The sequence below is a fragment of the Lacerta agilis genome, chromosome 5 (genome assembly GCF_009819535.1).
Source record: "Lacerta agilis isolate rLacAgi1 chromosome 5, rLacAgi1.pri, whole genome shotgun sequence".
Taxonomy (NCBI): Eukaryota; Metazoa; Chordata; class Lepidosauria; order Squamata; family Lacertidae; genus Lacerta; species Lacerta agilis.
Window position 1 is genome coordinate 27,412,964 of NC_046316.1, and position 21,639 is coordinate 27,434,602.

Genomic DNA, 21,639 nt, shown 5'->3' on the forward strand with positions numbered 1-21,639 from the left:
AGAAGGCTGATTGCCAAAGAATTATGGTGGTGGAGGAGACTCTTGAGAGTCCCATGGACTGCAAGAAGATCAACCCTATCCATTCTTAAGGAAATCAGCACTGAGTGCTCACTGGAAGGACAGATCCTAAAGCTGAGGCTCCAATACTTTGGCCACCTCATGGGAAGAGAAGAATCCCTGGGAAAGACGCTGATGTTGGGAAAGATTGAGGGCACAAGGAGAAGGGGACAACAGAGGACGAGATGGTTGGACAATGTTCTCGAAGCTACCAACTTGAGTTTGACCAAACTGCGGGAGGCAGTGAAAGACAGGAGTGCCTGGCGTGCTCTGGTCCATGGGGCCACAAAGAGTCAGACACGACTAAACAACTAAACAACAACAAAGTTTCTCTCTCTCTCTCTCTCTCTCTCTCTCTCTCTCTCTCTCTGTGTGTGTGTGTGTGTGTGTGTGTGGAGAGAGAGAGAGAGATCTCCAAATTTTAGTATGCTAGAACTGGTAAGAAAAGTTGGTATGAACATCTAGACAATACAGGATCCCTTACTGTATTTCAAAAAGTATAAGAACATAAGACTGGCAATCCTGGATCAGATCAAAGGCCCACCTTGTCCTGCATCGTGTTTCAGGCAGTGGAAAGTCAGGTCCTTCTGGGAAGTCCACAAGCAAGTTACAGGGACAGTTAGTGCTAGTTTGGGGGGTAAGCCAATCCCGTGCAGATGTAATCCATTTCCAGGGTCGTGCTAGGACTCCATGGCTTAAATCATGGAGATGTCCCAGTACTCAAGACTGGGACATTGCCTGATGAGCTTGTTTCAAACAAGGCTAAGGTGCAATTTCTCATGGCACTGATCAGGTGTGGGCACAATACCCTTGAACTGAATTTGAACCAGCGCGAGTTATCTGAGGATCTGTCTGTCACAAAGCCAAGGAGACCCGGTTCTATGAAGTTCAATCACAACAAGGCTTCTAACGTCCTCAGGCAACAATCTATAAATCATTCACTTTGGTGGGCTAGCCCCATTCAAGTTTGCAACAGAAGGCTGCTGGAGGATGGCTGTAAAATCCTTGAAAATCCCCAACAGCATCTCAGCATAAAACTGAACTTTCAGTCTGGATTCTTGTGGGGAACCTACTGCTAACCTCTTGCCACGGTAAAAATTGACTACGCTTCCCTACTGTTTGCTTTCTTGTTCTTAGCAAGTTTCAGATCCATGTCAGAATTTTACCTCCCTCGCTTTTAAGATTATGTGCTTTTCTTAAGAACCTCTTGTGAAACACTTTACTGGAAAATCTAATGAAAATATGCCTAAACAATTGTTATTAAATACTAGCATGAATTTGCACGTTAAGAGTGGGACTTAGTTTCTACCACCACAGACATGTTGATACAATTCGCCCTAAAAGGATGTTGAAATTAATTACACCGTGATTCTGTGTTATCAAGGGCTTATCTAAACCATCGGGTGTAGTACATTACTACTATTCTGGCTTGCAGACTTTTTACCTCCAGGAAAACCTTTCTATATCAGTCTGCTTTCAGAGAACCATGTGAACTGCAGGTGATTCCGGGGGTTCCCTTGAGAGAGAGAGAGAGAGAGAGAGCTGGCCAGGCCAATTCATGAGCTGAGTGTGTCCGATAGAACAGTATCTGCCAATCTTTTCCGACCTGGGACCCACCTTTAACACCAACAAACAATTGCAGATCCATCTGTGTCTATGTCTATCTCTATCTCTAACGCCATATATTTATATGGTGGTAGAGTTGCTCTGCTTTTGTGCTGTTCTACTTTAGATCAAAGGTGTGGCGCTTTGGGTTAAACCACAGAGCCCAGGGCTTGCTGATCAGAAGGTCGGCAATTCGAATCCCCGCAATGGGGTGAGCTTCTGTTGCTCGGTCCCAGCTCCTGCCCACCTAGCAGTTCGAAAGCACGTCAAAGTGCAAGTAGATAAATAGGTACCGCTCCACTGGGAAGGTAAATGGCATTTCCGTGCGCTGCTCTGGTTTGCCAGAAGCGGTGTTGTCATGCTGGCCACATGACCCGGAAGCTGTACGTCAGCTCCCTCGGCCATTAACGCGAGATGAGTGCTGCAACCCCAGAGTCGGACATGACTGGACCTAATGGTCAGGGGTCCCTTTACCTTTACTTTAGATCAGGCTATGACCCAATGGCAGGTCTTGACCCACCAGCTGAAGACCACCAGCCTGAAACACACCCAACATTATCAGGTGGATGCTCATTTCAGGGGGCAACACTGGTGCACAAACTGGTTGTCAGAAAGGCTTGGCTACCATGTCTGGTCTCCTCACTGAAGAACCTCTGCTAAGCTTTCATAGAGACAGGAGTTTGGAAAGAGAGAAAAATCACTTGCTTTGACCCAGTGCTCTTCCTCTGAGCAAGCGTCCCAGAACTGCTCTGAATGAGAGACAGGCTAGGAGAACTTTTGTCAGTTTTAATTCTCAGCTATCAAAAAAAGGCAAGTTAAAGTATTTTTTTTAAAAAAATATATTTTATAACATACGGGGATGTGCTCTGCAGCATATGCCTCAATGGAGAAACAAAAATCTAAGATATAAAATATCATGCTTGAAGGGTAGAAAAGAAGAGTAGAGCTGACACATAGAGCCGGCCCAAGATATTTTGGTGTCTGAGGTGAAGGCTCTCCCCACTTCCATGTCCATCTAGATTGGCAAATGTATCTTTCTTCAGTACTGGCAATGGAACAGTGCTCTCCTCTGCACCTGAAGGCAGCAGGATAGCCTAGGGGGCTAATTTAGGCTGGTTTATGGTATAGGCAGGCCCTGTGGCAAATACAGTTCTGTCCTCTAACTTCCTCACTGCCACTCCCTGATCTCCAAAATGTGCTGGCTGCCTAACTCTACCTAGTGGTAGGTCTGGTCCCGGGTGGGCCTGAGAGATGGTTCGATCCTCTAAGCCTTCTCACCTGTGATTTCGTCCAAGCTCTCTGTGGTGATGTGATCGTTCTGGTTCACCCACTCGCCGTTGCACTTGAAGTAAATCTGGGTGGCAGGGTTGGCTCTGCAGATCAGTTCCACTGGCTTGTTCTTCACAATGTAGGCATCTTGTGGCTCCAGTAGGAAATGGGGAAGGGACTCTGCAGGGGCTGATGGGAAGGAATCTGGAAGCACCTCTCCATACTCAATCCCTGCAATGAAAGAGGAGAAATGTGAGAAATTTAGCTCCACGCGCTTCAAGCAGCAATGCAGACCTCATAACCCGACATCAGTTCTTGGCTTTGAAAGAATGGTGTCTGAAGGACAACAACCTTAATTTCATAACTTTTTGATATATATGTAGTCACTACCGTTTCCTGGTTTGGAGTTCTTGCATTAAAGCACTCAAAGAAAAAGAAAGGGAGTATAGGGAGTGCAAACAAAACTATTGTTCTCAGTGCAATGATGCATGGTTTTTTGGGTCAAGAATATCATATCTGAAGCAGGTCATTGTCACTTCCTTTCTCTTGGACACCAGTCCTTAACAGAGATGCAAGCAAGGAAGCATACTTCTTAGTGGGACAATTGCTACAGAACCAGCAGAGAGTGCTGTCTGAAGACCCATTTACATATGCTTGCTCATAACTAAATCCCATGGATTTCAATATAGGTTACTCATGGGCAAGTCATGAAAGCTACTATAACACTGTGGGAAAGAGATAGAATCTGGAAGTTTCTGGTTCTGCCATGGACCATATAGATGGCTTCAGACAAGACACTATTGCTCAGTCACCTTCCTGCTCCAATCAGCAGTACGGGGATACCACCCTGCAGGATTAATGAGATATAAAGTATTTGGATGTCCTAAAGCACAGGCGGACAATCCAGAGCTATGGGGGTCAACTTTATTTTAGGTAGCCCCCGATGCCCTTCTGAATCTGCCCTGGTAACTGGTTAAAGAACAGAAAGCATAAAGTAGGGGTAAATGGACAGTCCTCACAAAGGACATGGGTTCCTCCAAAGATCAGTGCTGGGACATGTGGTCTTTTTTTTTAAGTTCTTCATAAATGATGTAGAGTTATGAGTGAGCAGTGACAGGGCAAAGTCTCATGTTGACACCAAACTGTTGAGGGTGGTAAGAACAAAAACAGGCTGCGAAGTGCTCCAAAACGATCTCTCAAAACTGCGTAAACGTGCATTAAAATGGCAACTACAATTCAATAGAAGCACAGTGCACACTGGGGCAAAATTAAAATAAAACCCTAATGTCATATATATGTTTGTGGGATATGAACTTGTGGTGCCTGACCAGGAAAGGGAGCAGATCAATAGCTTGACTGAAATGTTGACCCATCACTGGCATGCGGCCCGTGTCAGATTACCCCAGAGAGAATGAGATCTTCAACAAAAGAAAAAGTTGCACGCCCCTTTCCTAAAGCATCATACAGATGCTAACCATATTACTGCCGAGTGGAGGTAGGATTGCATCCTTCGTGTGTTACAGCCACGTGGCAGGGATCTTGACTGCACTCCAGTCACTTAGCAATACAGCGAGAGTTGCATGATAAAACTGGAGCCAGACTGGCAGGCCCTGGGAGACACAGGACACCCAGGTCTGGGTGCTTTGCTCTTGGCTTTGAGCCCTGAGGAGATATGTGTGCTCAGATTCTTGGGAAAGGGCAGCTGCATACACAGAAGAGAGTATTTAGGGGGGGGGGGAGATACATAATGTGTTTTCTGTTGGGGGGAAAGACTCTAGGGGATATTCCTCTGAGATGGGCAGCCCTGAAGGATGAAGAGGGGGGGAAAGCCTCTTAAGTATAAAATATAGGACAGAATATAAGTAATAAGCATTTCATATTCAGAGAACATTCTCCACTAGGCTGTAGCAATTTTGAAAGGGATTACAACACAGATCGAGCCTGCCTGCCAACTGCACCATATTTCTCTCTCTCTCTCTCTCTCTCCCACCCCCACCCACCCCCCACGCGGCAGGCACTGTGTGCTGCTATTAAACCCCCTGAGCTGAGGCAAGCATGGTGTTCCTATGATGTTTCATGGTTCAAGCATGCTTTGCATCCAGCCTTCTTGGCAATCCCAAGGGTCATCCTGGGCACTGCAGGATAAAGACCAAAAAGTAAACAAACAGTTGCAACGAAGCCAAAATCTAGGATTGAAAACCTGGGCCGGAGATAGCAGGCAAATCTCGGCAGTCTTGGGGATGAGCTTCCAAGTTACACAGAAGAAATGAGGTCTTGGATGATATACTGTATTGCCTTCAGCTGCTGGGTCATGCCACACAATTGGGCTGCACACACACACACCTCTTTTTTAAAGGGGGGTTTGTTTGTTTGTTTGTTAAGTAAAGAAAGAAGAAAAGAAGTAAAGAAAGAAGTAAAGAATGGAAGAAAGAGAGCAGGAGAGAAGGAGAAGGAAGATGGGCATATATTGTAATAGCTGAAAAGTGGATCCCATGGTACAGATTGGACTAAAGGGAGATGCATTGGTAGTAGGGTTGCCATATTTTGAAGAGCAAAAAAGGGGACACTTTTGCTGACTTTTGCTTTTAGCTATGGATCGCTATGATAATTCTCGTTTTACATACCCATGAAAAAGAGGACCTGCCCTGGAAAAGAGGACATATGGCAACCCTACAACCCAAATTAAGTACCAGCCAATCTTGAGATTGCCCGCAAATCACCAGGGCCTGCCATTTTGAGTCCTTTAGAAAACAAACCCTGAAGGGAAATAATGATTAGGCCCAAGGAAGCCAGATGCCAGAGATGTATCGGGGGGGGGGGGGATCAGCCTGTGAAAATACACACAAACACACACACACACACACACACACACACACAAACACACAAGGTTAGCCATTTAAAATCCATTTAGGAAAATTGACTTTCCATTTCCATTTTAACACAGCACTAGGGAAAGCAGTAGGACATTTGTCATAATCCATTAACTGCTCTTTTGGAAACAACGAATTAAACTCCAGGCTAATCTCTCTTTCTCTCTCATGCTCCCTGGTTTCGTTGCTGCTGCTGCTGCTGCTGCTGCCAGGCATCCCCTTCCTAATTTCATTTGCAGGTCTGTAATTTTCTCAGCACCCGACCAATTGCACAGGGATGCAGAGTGTAATTAGGGCACACAATGTCCTCCTGGCGAGCCCTTGTGAGCCTTTGCACAGCTGCAGCCCAAAGCAGTTCGCTGGGTACCCAGGAGCATCCCAGAGCGGAACAGAGGAGGCAGGAAGTTGTGGGGCAGGCAAGACGATGGTTTTGTGATGAATGGGCCTTTCTGGAGCTAAAATTGAAAAAGGCTCAAGTCCAAGATGATCATTTGGAATAAATGCAGTGTAGGTCCCATAGCTTAAAGACAGCAGAGTGGTGATTACAGATTGTTCTCTTTGACCGCCTGTTGTTTGAGCTTTGAATAAAAGCCATTCACACACACACACACACACACAAAAAAAAAAAAACAACAACAACGACCCCCAAAACAGAACAGAATGCCCTTAGCGGAGAAAATAACTAGCATTCAAGTTTGACAAAAGCCAGGATCATCAGAATTCTCTGGTCCAATGTGAACAAGCATTTGGATATGGGGAAGACATGTTAAGTTGTGAAGGTTTTGTTATAAATAAGGTGCCCCCCCAAAAAAAAATTGCTTGTGAATATTCTGGGCACAGTTTAGGCTCAAAGCAGCCTGTACTGCCATATCTCAAATATTTCCCAAGATATCATTAGCCAGGACCAAAATTAAGCACCATGCTTTTAAACAAGATGGGGCAACTTGAATGATCTTGCTAAATCAAAACCATTTTATGAATCAACTGTCTTATGTTTTTGAACCCAGCAAATAGGCAGCTAAGAAATAATGCATGCTGGTTAATCAACAGAACAACCTTCTAGAACACCTCAGGGATCATTTCAGCACTGGAACAGCTCCTGCATATCTTAGAGCCGCCATTGCTGCCTTCCTCTGGTGGTCTTTGTCTTGTTCTCTGCCTCTCCCTATCCCCAAATTCACACCATGGTTAGGCAAGCAAAGATGCAAGACTAGATCAAAACCTCAAGGGATGCAGTGCTTCCCATTAAAAAAGATTCCATGAGGGGTTCTGCTCTGCTATGGACTCCTTGTAATACAGATTTTTTTGTTTTTGCATCAGATGCTGCAACCACAACTATCTAATAGCTGTATTTGGCAATTTGGCCTCAGGCAATAAAATGGAACCAGATGGTGACGCAAATCCCAGAGTCTGGTCTGAAGGCATGGGAGTCTTACCACCTTGCTGAAGCTAAGCAGGTCCAGGTCTGGTTAGGCCCTGGATGGGAGCCACATGTACACCACCTTGGGGACCATGGTGGATGAAAGGCAGGATATAACTGTGATAAAATACAATGAAAAACTAATGTCCTCTAGCCCAGAGGAAAAGAGGGAAAAGTGGTTGTGGTCATCAAAGCAAGGGAACTCCATAAGTGACACTTGGCATATGTGGTTCCAGACATGCCACAGGCACCTATCAGAAAGTGGTGGTTGTGGGAAAAAGTCTCAGGGCCAACCCCAGAGGTTGGTCACATACCTAAGCCTATGCGCCATCTCCCTGACTGCACCACTGAAACACAGATAAGGCCCATAAATATTGATTGCTCTCAACTCTGCCTCTCCTTCATCTGCCTGAGGAAAAAGGCATTTATGCTCTATGCCTGAGCTGCAGGCTGTTTTTATGACTTTGTTTTACAGCTATAATGCCACGATCATTTATAAAGCAGGTTTGTATATAAAGAATGTAAACATTAGAAATCCATTAGTCTCTTAAAGTGCGTCTGGCAAAGTTCTTCTCCCCCAAGTCACTTCTCTCCCTCCGCCCCTTTGGTAATCTCCACGTCCTCTCTCAGGCAGGGCTGAGGGGAATTTCAAAAGATTACAAGTACTTAAAGATATATTATCCCTGGCCAGGGTTGTAACACAGGCCTGAAGCTACCAATTAAGTTTTCCCGTTGCTGTTTGCTTGTGCTGATGTGTTTCTGTTGTTGGAGTTTTTATGTTGTTGCTGGCATGTGTGTGTGTGTGTGTGTGTGTGTGTGCACCAGCACATAGCATCCGATTTAAACCCCAGGATAGAGGACTAACCGCACAGCACTTTGCAAAGGAAAAATGCCCGCACCTCTGCCATGGAAAAGACACCTGGAAGGAGAGCACAATCCATCTTCCAGCTCATGACATTTCTTCATTGTCAGCCTCTAACTCAGGGCACCTGAGCTCATGCTGAAAGATGCCCCTCAGCTAAAGGGATGTCCCTTATTCCTGAACATGACAGCTCCATTGGACATAATGGATGCCCCGTATTTCAGAAGCGCCTTGCTCAATACTTGGCACTTCGCAGAGCAAACTCTTTGCTGCTTTTCTCAGTGTTAGCTGCTGTATTGGTCCCAGAAAACAAGGCTCGCAGAATACGAGCCTGGAATGTCAGGATGTGTCAGGATGGTGCTGGGGGCTGCTGTCAAAAACAGCAGCAACACCTCCCCCCCCATGTTAACATCTGGGTTACTCAATGCATGTTGCAACATCGTTGTGCTGTAAATTTCCCTGAGTCTGTATCAGACAATCAATGAAGTGCAGACAACGCTTGCAGCATTGCAATGTCATGACCCTAGATGTTATGGGACTGAGGAGAAGGAACCCCAGGGCTGCTGGTTAGGACAGCACCCCCCCAACCTTCAGTAATCTCTAGTTCTTGCCTGAGGTGGCACATTTTACTTAGAGGGTTAAAAATGTTTGCACAAAACTTTTGAGTTACAATGAATTCACACTTTGTGCCCTCCAGATATTGTGGAACTAAGAATCTCAACAGCCCCAGCAAGCAGGACCAGTGGGCAGGGATGACGGAAGTGATAGCCTGGGTAAGGTTGACTTAGATGCTCAGATTGTGAGACGGGGAGAGGGAAAGATTGATAATGCACTGCTAGACAGATGACGTTTGAAAGAGAAGAATCCTACATTTACTACTACTGTATTTATAAAACATTTAAGGTTGAACTTTTATTACAACAGAACTGTAAGAACATAGAGCAAGTCAGACACTCCTCACATTTGCACTAACTAATGTTTAAAATGCAAGGTCTGGAACCATAAAAAGGAGTGCATTTAATTAGTCTGGGTTTCTTGCAGCCTCATAGCACCTCACTGTTTTGGGACACTTGATCTGCCAATGCTGTCACGAATGTCCACAGGACAACACCTCAGGGTTGGTATGCAGCACTCGAAAGCTTGCTTTCCCCCAGCAAAATAGTTTAACAATATTGGGTAACTGCCCACACTCTCTGTTTTATAGGTATAATAATGATAGGCTTAATCTGCATTGGTGCGGACAAGGTAATTTTTTAAAATGTATACAAACTCAACTACTCTAGAATTCTGGATGTCTGCATTGTTTATTTATTAGGGAGCAATCACTTCTCCACTAGGTAGAGCAACATGGAAGGCTTAAAAATTAACCAAGAAGTTCCTTCCATAGACAATGGACATTTCACTCTAGGCTTCTCTTTGGCTAATTGGCTTTTCTAAATGTCAGTAATTCCTATGAATTCTTTCACTGGCTAACACACTGAAAGGCAGGAGCAAGCTTGGTTCTCACAAACAAATGAGAGGAACAGTGCCTCCATATTTAGGCACATATATTGGGTTCTACAAGGGCTAAATGCTTCAGAAAGAAAGAAAGAAAGAAAGAAAGAAAGAAAGAAAGAAAGAAAGAAAGAAAGAAAACTGGTAATCTAGAGACTATAGTTTATGGTGTTTGTGTGGACTGTTCCTTCTTGCACCTATTCCTTGTCACTCATGAATACTCTTCTGAGACCTGCGGAAGAGAGGTGGTCTATTTGCAAACAAGAGTTCATTCACATAGCTATCAGAAAAAAATGTAGAATTTTCCTTAAATACTCTCATCTGCAAGTCCTGACTCGCCTTCAAAATGTGACAGCTTCCTGCATGTTGATGCTACCCCACAAAAGGACTAAAACTAGCACACACTGCCATGTAATATGGCTGCAGAAAGTCACTTGAAATAGCCTGCTCACTTGTTTCGCCTAGCAGGAAAAGAAAAAAAGAAGTAGGTGACAGACTGCTCCACTTTTGCACAAGGCAATAAGAACATCCTCCTGCGGGGGCATGTCAAATGCTCACTATTAATCTAAAGGAAATCAAGGCCATTTTCTTTAGCCAACTAGACACTTGCTGCTTCTTTGCTGATTATAATTGAGGCGATCTGGTCATCAGAAGTTGGGGTTTTGTGCTCTCTCTTTCTTTTTCCGAATGGAGAAAATCACAGATGAGTCAGAGCTTAATTTGGAGAAAATTGTGGGCTTGTGGGTTCATTCCCAATTATGGTTTTCCTTCCCCCTTGGTGATCTGGATCCCTCTCTTAACATTTCTATCTGTTCAAAACTCCATTTGGACCACAGGAAGGGAGAGCAAGCTCCTAGATAGGGATTGATGAGAATCTGGAATGGTTCCCCAGAAAGCATGGCATAGCCTCTTGAAATAAGGCATTGTTTCTGCTCTGGAATGAACACCAGTCTTCTAAAGTGAGAACATAAAAGAAGATCAGACTCACTTATGGAGGACAGGGCTATCGCTGTCCACTAACCATGGCATTTAGGTTCTACTCCACTGTTGGAAATCATATAGAATCATAGAGTTGGAAGAGACCACAAGGGCCATCCAGTCCAACCCCCTGCCAAGCAGGAAACACCATCAAAGCATTCCTGACAGATGGCTGTCAAGCCTCCGCTTAAAGACCTCCAAAGAAGGAGACTCCACCACACTCCTTGGCAGCAAATTCCACTGTCGAACAGCTCTTACTGTCAGGAAGCTCTTCCTAATGTTTAGGTGGAATCTTCTTTCTTGTAGTTTGAATCCATTGCTCCGTGTCCGCTTCTCTGGAGCAGCAGAAAACAACCTTTCACCCTCCTCTATATGACATCCTTTTATATATTTGAACATGGCTATCATATCACCCATTAATCTTCTCTTCTCCAGGCTAAAAATACCCAGCTCCCTAAGCCGTTCCTCATAAGGCATCGTTTCCAGGCCTTGGACCATTTTGGTTGCCCTCCTCTGGACACGTTCCAGCTTGTCAGTATCCTTCTTGAACTGTGGTGCCCAGAACTGGACACAGTATTCCAGGTGAGGTCTGACCAGAGTGGAATACAGTGGTACTATTACCTCCCTTGATCTAGATGCTATACTCCTATGTTACTGCTATGCCTATGTTACACTAGTTTCTGGAACTCACAAGTGGGGAGAGCGACGTTGCACTGAGGTTGTGCTTTTGGGCTTCCTATAGGTATCTGTGAGAACAGGAGGCTGTACCAAATGGGTCTTTGGGCTGGCTCAGGAAGGCTCTTCTCATGTGCCAATGCTATTAGCCCTTCATGCCCTTGCTCAGTTCAAAGTAAAGCTATTGAAATGCACTGCCAAGCAGGGCAGTCAGCTCCCCAGGCTTTTTCGTTTAAAAACATGCCCCTGTTAAAACAAAATAATAATTGGCTGCTGCTCAGGACCTTAAGCTGACCAAAGGTTATCGAGGAGGCAGCAATGGTTGCCTTCTTTCTTCAAAAAAACAAAACAAAACAAAACAAACAACTAAAACACTAAATACTGCCTGGTCCAATAATGCTGTATAAAACAGATAAAGCACTAGATGGATAATAGAGCTGACAACAGGGGCAAGGGGAAAAAATTGCCTCTGCTAAGCAGGTTATGCAAGCTGGTGTTCAAGTGAATCACGGGGGGGGGGGAGAAAGAGATGTTGGGCTGGAGAACGAAGGATGTTGGGGGGCGGGAGAGGTGGGGGGAAGTAACACGCAGAGCCCATTTATCATAAGTAATCAAAACAGTCTTTCAGACCCCTCGTTCCCAACCCTTGCTCATTCCAGCCAGCCTGACCACCCACCGCATGGGAAACCTCTTGTATTTTCTCCACTCAGCTGATGCTCTCAGTGGGGGGAAAACCCCATTTATTATTTTGGAGTTTGGGGGGGGGGAGGAGGAGGGTTGCAATGCACACAAAACAGCCTCTTTCTCTTTCACAGAAGTTGCATTGTAGGCAAACGGATTGATGGCCTTGGCTTTTCTTCATGGGGTGGGGGGAGGAAAAGCAAGAAGCAATCTCTGTTAAGGGGGCCTTGTATTAAGGAAAAAATAAAACAAAATCCAGTATCAAACAAAACCTGATGGTGTTTTTTTTTGGGGGGGGGAAGCAGTTATCACAGTGGGCGACCCCTTATGAAGAGATGGAATCCATCTCTCCCACCAACAGCAGATAGTTTATGGGTCCCATTCGACATCCTGTTATTTTCAGCTGGTTTAGCGGGGAACATACCATTGGCCCATGCCTTTTAAAATACATTGGAAGTAGCACGAAGGAGAAGAATAGAGATTGTCAGAAGGAGTGGGGCAAAACAAAAACAAAACAAAAGGCAGAACAGGTGCAGGGCACCCAGACCACACCTGCACAGCTTGCAACCTAACAAGTCAAAGCGAGCCTATTGGTCACGTTTGCCCATGGCCCTACAAAGCCTGCTACCTTCTGGGAACTACAAAAGCAGGGATGTGGTCAAGTTCTTAGTCTGGCACAAAGCATAGCTGGTGGGTTGTGAGTTGGATAGGCCTGGTCTGAAAATACTTCAGGAGAAGCTGCACAGAGCAGAATCCATGGTGCAGTGTTGGGGGGAGCGCAGAAATTTCTCACGAGAAAAAGCTTTAAAGAACGCAGCAACAATGAAAAGATACTGGGGGGGGGGTGGTAGTTTGCACTGTTATCAATTGCAATTTCAACCTGAATTCATCCAAAGGATCGTCCTTTTAATCTTTCCATGAAGCCTGCCCCCACCGAGTTCTCTTTGTCCCTTGACCAATGTGTGCACAGACACACATACATATACGCACTGAGATACACTTTCACACAAACACACAGAGGGCTAGAATGCTGCTCTCCTGCTTGTGTTGTTCTCCTTGCGCTCTATTCCATGGCAATTGAGGTTGCAAAGAGCATGCCTGGAAAATGAGATACACACACACACACACAGCACTCCCTGTGCTTTTTCAGATGCACACCATAAAACTATTTGAGGCGACACAAACTATCAAATATTGTAGGCCACAGAACAAGGGCTGCGCTCATTCAGAGAGCTTCTGTCCTGATCTGAAGAAGTCACTGCAACATTCTGTAATTTCAGTCAGATAACCAAGAAAGTCTGCCTTGCCATCGTTCAGTCCTTGGAACTCTCCCTCTCCCTCTCCCTCTCCCTCTCCCTCTCCCTCTCCCTCTCTCTGTCTCTCCACACCCTCAAAATGGTGTAACTGCGTGAACACAAAAATATGTACCGAATCGAAGACATCAAGAGTGAAGGGGAAATCCTGCAAGGACACAAGCCTGTGGCAGTCAGGGAAGCTGACTGTGGGTCCCCTCATGACAATGTAGTTCTGGGAGAATAAAAACACGTCCTTACCTCTATCAGGGCAATCCTGTGTTCTCAGGCCTAACTTTATGTTTTGTTTATTTAATTTATATGTCGCTTCGCCTCTAAACATTATATTCTTTTACTGTTTCATTAAATTTATACACTACTTGATTGTATAAAAAAAAAATCCTCAAAGCATTTTACAACCCCCCCAATAAAATCAAGGGGGGAAATCACAGCCATACTTTGAAACATACAAAAGCTAAAATACTAAAACAGATTAAAATTACCTTAACTTTCTTAGCATGTGGGGACAGTCGGTAGGGCATGAGACTCTTATTCTAAGAGTCATGAGTTTGAGTCCCATGTTGGGGAAAAGATTCCTGCATTGCGGGGATTGGTCTAGAATAGATCAGGCATCCCCAACCTTTGGTCCTCCAGATGTTTTGGACTACAATTCCCATCATCCCTGACCACTGGTCTGTTAGCTAGGGATCATGGGAGTTGTAGGCCAAAACATCTGGAGGGCCGCAGGTTGGGGATGCCTGGTCTAGATCAGTGTTTCCCAAACTTGGGTCTCCAGCTGTGTTTCGACTAGCAGTCCCATAATCCCTAGCTAGCAGGACCAGAGGTCAGGGGAAAAAAACCCCAGTTTGGGAAACACTGGTCTAGATGGACCTTGGGATATCTTCCAACTCTACAATTCTAAGTTTCTATGGGAAGGCTTGTCTAAACAATAATGTTTTTTGTTGTTGTTCAGTCGTTCAGTCGTGTCCAACTCTTCGTGACCCCATGGACCAGAGCACGCCAGGCACGCCTATCCTTCACTGCCTCTTGCAATTTGGCCAAACTCATGCTAGTAGCTTCGAGAACACTAACATGAGTTTGGCCAAATTGCGAGAGGCAGTGAAGGATAATGTTTTTAGCAGGCATCAAAAAGAGTACTGCTTGATCTCAATAGATGGGGTTCCAAAGTGTAGGTGTTACCACACGATGAGACGCAGAACAGGTAGTCTGTGTCACCTGTAGACGTGCCAATTCCACCAACGTGCACAGTGGGTTAAAGCAATCTCATAGGTAAACTGCTTCCAAGTTGTTGGGGGCTTTATATGCTAATAGTAACACCTTGAATTTGGCCCAGTAGCCAGTTGGCAACCAGTGTAGATACCTGAGCACAGGTGCTGCATGCTGACAAGGCTTCACTCCTGTCAGCAATTGTGCTGCAGCATTCTTGTGTTCCTATGCAACCCTTGGACCTCCTTCCCTCCCCGGCCCACACTACTCACTTGCCCTGCTTCAAACCCAGAGTATTTCTGCCCGCCTGGAATGTGTCTTGGGATGGATGAAAGTTAGAGAGAGGAGTGCACGAGTCTTTATAGTCACCTTTATATTTGTTGCCCACCCCTTTTAGCCTCTAGCCCCACCCAGCCCTCAGAAAGTTGCCCCCAGGTAGCTCTGCTTGCAGCGCTCATCCATTCGCTGGAGAGATAAATGGACTTCCCTAGCAAGAGAACAACTTATAGGGTTAGCTAATGAATGCTAAATGCCGAATAGCGGTCTAAGCAGAAACGAAAGCGCAGTGTTTGAACAACCTCCGACTCAAAGCAAATGCAGAGTTTAGAAGGAAAGACAAGTGGCACCAGGTTCCTACCCTGTTTGAACTCGGTGGGATTTTCCTACTTAAACCCTGAGTGCAAAAACACAGAGGATCTATTTCTCAGGAACTGTCAGAAAAAAGACCCCTGCACCACAGCCATGGGCCCCCTCTTCTCATTGTGCTGAAAGAAAGCAACACCATGTGCGAGGGTTAATAACTTGAGTTTCCAAGATAATAAACCGTTCCGCTGAGTCAAAAGAAATTGTTCCCTCTCCTTGTCTTCCTTCAGGACTAGAACAATGACTGCCTAACATGACTAGGGCTTAATAATGTATGGGACTTAATAATGCACGACTCGGCAGACACCCTGCGATCGCGCTATTGAGCTCGTTTTCAGGCATCACCAGAAAGCGGATTCATGTGGCTTCCGATCTCCCAACTTTGAAAAGCGGCAGAAAAGGGAGATGTCTTTTTTTTTTTTTTAACCTTTGCTTGAATTTTTGGCGTCATTTCTTTGGAAATAAATACCGGGTTTAGGAGGGGGAGAGGTGATAAAATAAAAATTTAAAAAAGAACAGAAAGTTATATTCTTCTGAGCCACTCACCAAATCTTTCCACACTGGCTCGCTCTCATCACACGCACAGCTATTGAGCGAAAACTAAACGATGACAAAGGCCCTCTGTAGCTGATTGTTTTGCCCTACACTGTGTTTTTGCATGGCTAGCATCCATGGGTCAGGGCCTCCATCCCCCTTTCGCCTGGCCCTATTCAGCACACGGGACAATTCCCTCAGCAAGGGGTGTCACAGAAAAGAAAGGAGTGAGATAGAGAAAGCGGGGCATCTCCTTCAGGACTGCTCTGAGGGGTGGAGAAAGGAAATGAAAGAGAGAGAGAACGAGAGAGAAAGAGAGAGAGAGAGAGCGCGTGCAACAGATGAGAAGCAGGGAGCCAGGAGTGAGGGAAGGAGAAAGTAGCTCAATACATGACACATATCAAAAGACAACACAGCTCAGAGCTTTCTTCTACTTCTGGTGATTTGGGAGCTTCCTCTGTGATGACAGGCCCCTTCTTGCCTCACCAACATGTTCAGCGACCGGCTCTAAAGGACAAAAAGTGCAACACTCCCTTCCGTCAGGTTACCTCCTCTGCAGAGGCATTTGCACACTCCCATGCTTTCCCCTCTTTGCAATGGTTTCGACTTCACCACCACCCTGGTGCCATGAGCTTTCCAGGATGGGATGGAGAAACGCGACGCCGCCAGACACAATGCACTGCAAAACCAATACCAGCCTGAGATGCAGCAAGAAACAGGCTTGAGAAATAGTTCTGTCTCCGGTCCTCCCAGAATCAGTTTCTTAAGGTACCTACCTACCCTTTGCGAAAGAGAGAAACTGGGAGCGCTGGAGGGAGGCTAACAAGTGCTTTTGCGCAGAACTGGGCAATGAGCTTTGCGTATTATGCAAATCACTTGCTAATAATGCAAACTGGGCACATTCATTGTTGCACTGCCTACTAGTTGCTTTGTGTTTGCCCTTGGCAACCACCTCAAAAAATTGGAGAAGGGTTCAGAGGAAGCGTCTCATTCACCTGCCTATTGGCTCCTGCCAAGATCTGCTTAGGCATTCTCCTCTGACAACAGTGAAGTGTTTTGGGGGGAGAGATGCAGCCAGACGATGTGTCCCATTGTCTCTGATGCGGTTGCTCCTGTATCACATGGGTATATACCCAATTAATGTGCAACTAGCAGTTACATGTGTGTGTGCTCAGAGGCAGGAGCAGGCTTGTTTTGACAGGGCACAACACAGCTTTCACATTTTTGCTCCTATCTCCAAATCTGCAAGAGCTTTTATTTTAAGTGAATACTGAGACTCTGGGCCAGATAGCATCCCAGATAGCCGGTACTACACAAGCAAAATGTGGTGATTTGGGTGAAATGGCAACCCTAGACATAGACAAGTAGGAGCCCCCTTTCAGCAGATAACAAAGCAGTTAGTAATATAGTCACATAACAAGGAAGTTCGACTTCATTTTTTTGTTGCGGTCAAGTCCACTGTAGAGTTTACTTCTCCTTGACTTGGTCCCCTCTAAGCAGCATGTTATGGAGCTAGTCACTTCTGTGCCATCACTCTCTCAGCAGTTTGTGAAAGATGCCCTAGGTTTCTCCGCTGGATCTCTTCCAGTAATACCTAGGAATCTCAAGACAATATAAATCTCAGAGAAAGACTGCAGCTCAGTGGGAGAGCATCTGCTTTGCTTGCAGAAGGACCCAGGTTTGGTCCTCCTCAGCATCTCTAGGCACAGCTGGAAGGCACTCCTGAATAAAATTCTGGAAAGTTGCTGCCAGGTACTGTAGATCAGGCTTTCCCAAACTTGGGTCTCCAGCTGTCTTTGGACTACAACTCCCATCATCCCTAGCTGGCAGGACAAGTGGTCATGGATGATGGGAATTGTAGTCCAAAAAACAGCTGGAGACCCAAGTTTGGGAAACCTTGGTGTAGATTATACTGAGCCAGATGGCCTGATTGCATATAAGGCAAACCCCTTTGTTCCTATGACCAGGCTGTCACAAATGGGAGGCCGTGTCCTACATTCTCTTTCTGTTAGCTCCTTTTTTGTTTGTTTGTTTGTTACAGAGTCTTGCTAACGAAGGATAGCTACAGAAGACAACGTTGCTAGGTCAGAAAACCATTCCTTAACAGGATGGGCAGAACAGAAAGGGAACTAAAAGAAGGGAAAACCACTCTTCCTCCTCCTCACCCCACCCTCTTCCAGAAAGTCGCTTTTTTCCCTCAGACTTGAAGCAGGAAAATGGTTAGTGCACAGCATATTTGATGGGATGCATTATTACACATTTTAATCTGATGTTCTTGATCCGGATTACCCACAACATCTGCTTCCCAGTGACTTATTTGCAGATGTCTGCAGCTAGCTCTCTCGACTTGTAAAAGACGGAAGACGTAGAATGTAACAATGGGATAGAGTGGATTTTTTTTAAAAAAAAGAAGAATCTGACAACGACGACAACAACAACAACACTGTTTAAAAATAAAGGCACCGACGTAAAGTATTTCTCCTCACTCAAATCCTTGGCCTATCTGTGGTACTATATTTATAGCAACTGTCACCTAGCCACAAGCCATATATCTGCAGAAGAAGCATTAAAAATCCCTTCTCCTGCAATTGTTTCCCATCAGAATGTCAGAGCATTAGTAACCAAAAGACGGGGGGTATTAGTAAGCATTAGAGACCAAAATAGGTGCCGGGGAGAATACACAACATTCACTCCTCCATTCCTATGTACACAGCTTACATATACAAAGCATCCACAGGTCACATCCGTACCATACATTTAAACACACATTTAAAGCACTAAGCTTTGCTCAAAGAATCCTGAGAACCACAGCATATTCCTTGCAGAGCTATAGTTCCCAACACCCTTAACAGTTCCCATATTTTCTGGCATGGGGGGGGGGGGCGGAGAGCCAAATGCTTTAAATGTGTGTTTAAATGTGTTGGAAATGTATTGTGTGTGGACGTGACCACAGAGAGAGTTGGGGTTCTGAGGACGCACCTAGCAGTCTAGGTAGGATGGAACTGCAGATTATAAACACACACATGTCATTTTCACTGGCAAGCGTCCCTGTTCTCTCCATAAAATTCTGTTCAATTTACCCCATGTTCAGATGCCATTATGATTTGCATTTGCTCACCCATTTCAGTGGCAGCAGAAACATACACTGGAATGCTGCATGTTACAAAGGATGGTAGAATAGCTCCTTATTCTTTCCAGCATATCATTCCTCCCAAAGACTTCCTGCTAAGGCCTCACATACACCAAACTCATAAGTTTGGGTTTGTGTGCCATGCTGGGGTCACGGAAGATGTTAACATCATTCCCTCTATACCAGCAAGTTGAAACCTGCTCAGATATTATAAGGGCACAGGCAAAAGGGGAGCCCAACTGTGCTGGTACTCTGGGGTAATATCTAAAGTGACATAATTTCAGGCTTGGGGGATCTCACCATGTTGACGTTACAGGGAAATTGTGTGGAAAGCAGAAACTGCCATTTGGCCCAAGAACAGAAGTGTGAGACCTATTGCTCCCTGGGAATGTTATGTGTGAATGCAACTGATGTTTGAAAACATGTGTCCCAGGGAGGTGCATTGCATCCAAGAGCCTGCGTTGGCTGCAGCTTCCTGCCATGCTTGCTGCTGTATACTGTATGAATTGGCCCCATAAGCACCATCCTGGGGTTGGCAGGCACCCCAGAAGGCATTTTTTTTTCACAGAGCATGTGGAAGGAAAATCTGCCGCACAGCTCTCACCTGTTCCCCTGCTGCTGCCTGCTGCCATACGTTTCACAGCTCGAGCAAATTATAGTGGAGAAACAACCCATTTCGTGTCGCCTTCCTTCTCCGAGCTAAGTCATTGTCTCTGAGGGAGACAGAGACAAATAGAGCCTTCCTTATGACATTGCCTGGTGTTGCCCTCGCCATCATAAAACCAAGAGACACTTTGCTGTGGAAAATAAAGGCACACTGTTCAGTGGGACTTGGGTTACAGCTCCAGATTAGCAGCATGGACTCAATACCAAAAGGGAAGCCGCAGGGAGTCAAAGGAAGGAGGAACTGGAGTCTTTTGTATACATGTTTTGGGATGTTGCTCCAGACAACAGAGCCAAGGAATCCCACCAGGACCAGACCACACCCACAACTCTGCCAGTGTTCTCCAGGCTCCAGGTTTTCCCCCATGGAGTTACACAGAACAAAACCGTGTGGTGGGAAGCGCATGTGTATTCCTAAAGCAAACTGTGCCGTATCAAAAAATGGAATTTACAAGAGCATAAAAGCACAGGCTTGTCATGCAAACTTTCCAAGGGCATCCTGCTTCTACACTGGGATAACGTACACCTGTTTCTTCATGCCAGCATGAACTCTGCTGTCTACTCTGTCTGCTGTTGCTTTGTGGAGGCTAGGGATTGAGGATAAATTTTATGCAATCAGAGCCAAATCTATCAAATATGCAGGTTTCTGAAGCAATATGCAAACTAAAAATGGCTGTTCTTCGAAATTCACGTTGATCTGAATTTAGCAACCACTTTGGGTTTCTTCTTTCTTTCTTTTTACAGGGATGCAGTGTATAACTTTTAAGAAATAGATAATAGTTAAATACACAGTGTTTATCAAAATGATTATATCAGAGAAAAGGATGCACAAAAATGAAACTGCATGCAAAAATGTGTTTATTAGGCGAAAGTTATGCTAAAATGCTGAGGAATTTTCATGATGATTTTAAAACAAGCAAATAAACAAACGACTGCAAATTGCTGCAAAATGTAGAGAACTGAATTTATGACTACCTTTCCCCATTTTCCCATTTTCCCATATTACACCCCCCATAGCTTTCCTTCCTTTGGGGGGATTCAAATGTTTGTGTTTCCTCTGACATTTGAAATCGCACAGAGGGAGAAAACCCAAGCGGGTGATTTGGAGCAGGGGAATAGCATGGCACCTGTTTCCTCACTTCCAATCTCCCCTGCTAGAAGCGGCTTTTTCCTCTTCGGCAATGGCCATTTAGCTACCAGCAGATGCATTTGTGCCGTGTGGGATTCAGAAACCAAATACAAACCAAAGTGATCCTAACTATGGTTGTCACACGACGAAGGGAGAGGAACAGCCCGGTGCCTTTAATAGAAGCTTGACTTGCAGCTTTGTTTCATGGTAAAGGTAAGGGTAAAGGGACCCCTGACCATTAGGTCCAGTCGTGTCTGACTCTGGGGTTGCGGTGCTCATCTAGCGTTACTGGCTGAGGGAGCCGGCGTACAGCTTCCGGGTCATATAGCCAGCATGACTAAGCCACTTCTGGTGAACCAGAGCAGCGCACGGAAACGCTGTTTACCTTCCCGCCGGAGCAGTACCTATTTATCTACTTGCACTTTGACGTGCTTTCGAACTGCTAGGTGGGCAGGAGCTGGGACCGAGCAATGGGAGCTCACCCCGTTGCGGGGATTCGAACAGCTGACCTTCTGATCAGCAAGCCCTAGGCTCTGTGGTTTAACCCACAGTGCCACTCGTGTCCCTTTTTTTCATGGTACGTACCTGCTATTTGTTACTAAAGCAGGAAGCGGAAAAGTCCCCAGCTTTGACATATTTGCTTTTGGTGCTGCCCACTCCACCCAGTGCTGGAAATTCAGAGCACAAGTTCCCAGCCTCCATGCAGAGTGAGGCTGATATTGCCTACAGATCTGATTTTAGGACCCTCTCTCTGCATTAAAGCCCCCTGCCTCCCATCATCTTCAGATTGTGTTAGAAACAGTAGCTAATTAATGCAGGCATCCCCATTCATCCCTCACCTTCCTCACAGGGGTGTTTTGAGGCTTAATTAATGTTTGTTCTGTGCTTTGAAATCCTCAGATGAAAAGCCTTATAGAATTGCAAAGTGGTGTTGTTAGACTCTTCTAACCCGCAATGTTCCCTGCCCCGTAGGCAACACCTATTATGATGCCATCCTGCTGAGACATGGCAGCATGAAGTGGCTCCTGGGAAATTTTCTGAAGCTGAGCCCACAGCTGCTGGGAGATTTTATTTTTCAAACACAGAGAGAGAGAGTGAGAGAGAATGTGTA

At 45.4% G+C, this 21,639-nt stretch overlaps 1 protein-coding gene across 2 annotated transcripts in view; it reads right to left on the minus strand.

Moving 5' to 3' along the window:
- UNC5B (unc-5 netrin receptor B) overlaps nt 1-21,639 on the minus strand; it is a 167,886-nt gene that overhangs the window by 42,020 nt on the left and 104,227 nt on the right. For both annotated transcript variants that reach the window (XM_033149081.1, XM_033149080.1), the window contains exon 2: nt 2,941-3,162. In XM_033149081.1, coding sequence (XP_033004972.1) covers nt 2,941-3,162 — 222 coding nt within the window. The remainder of the gene's footprint in view (nt 1-2,940; nt 3,163-21,639) is intronic.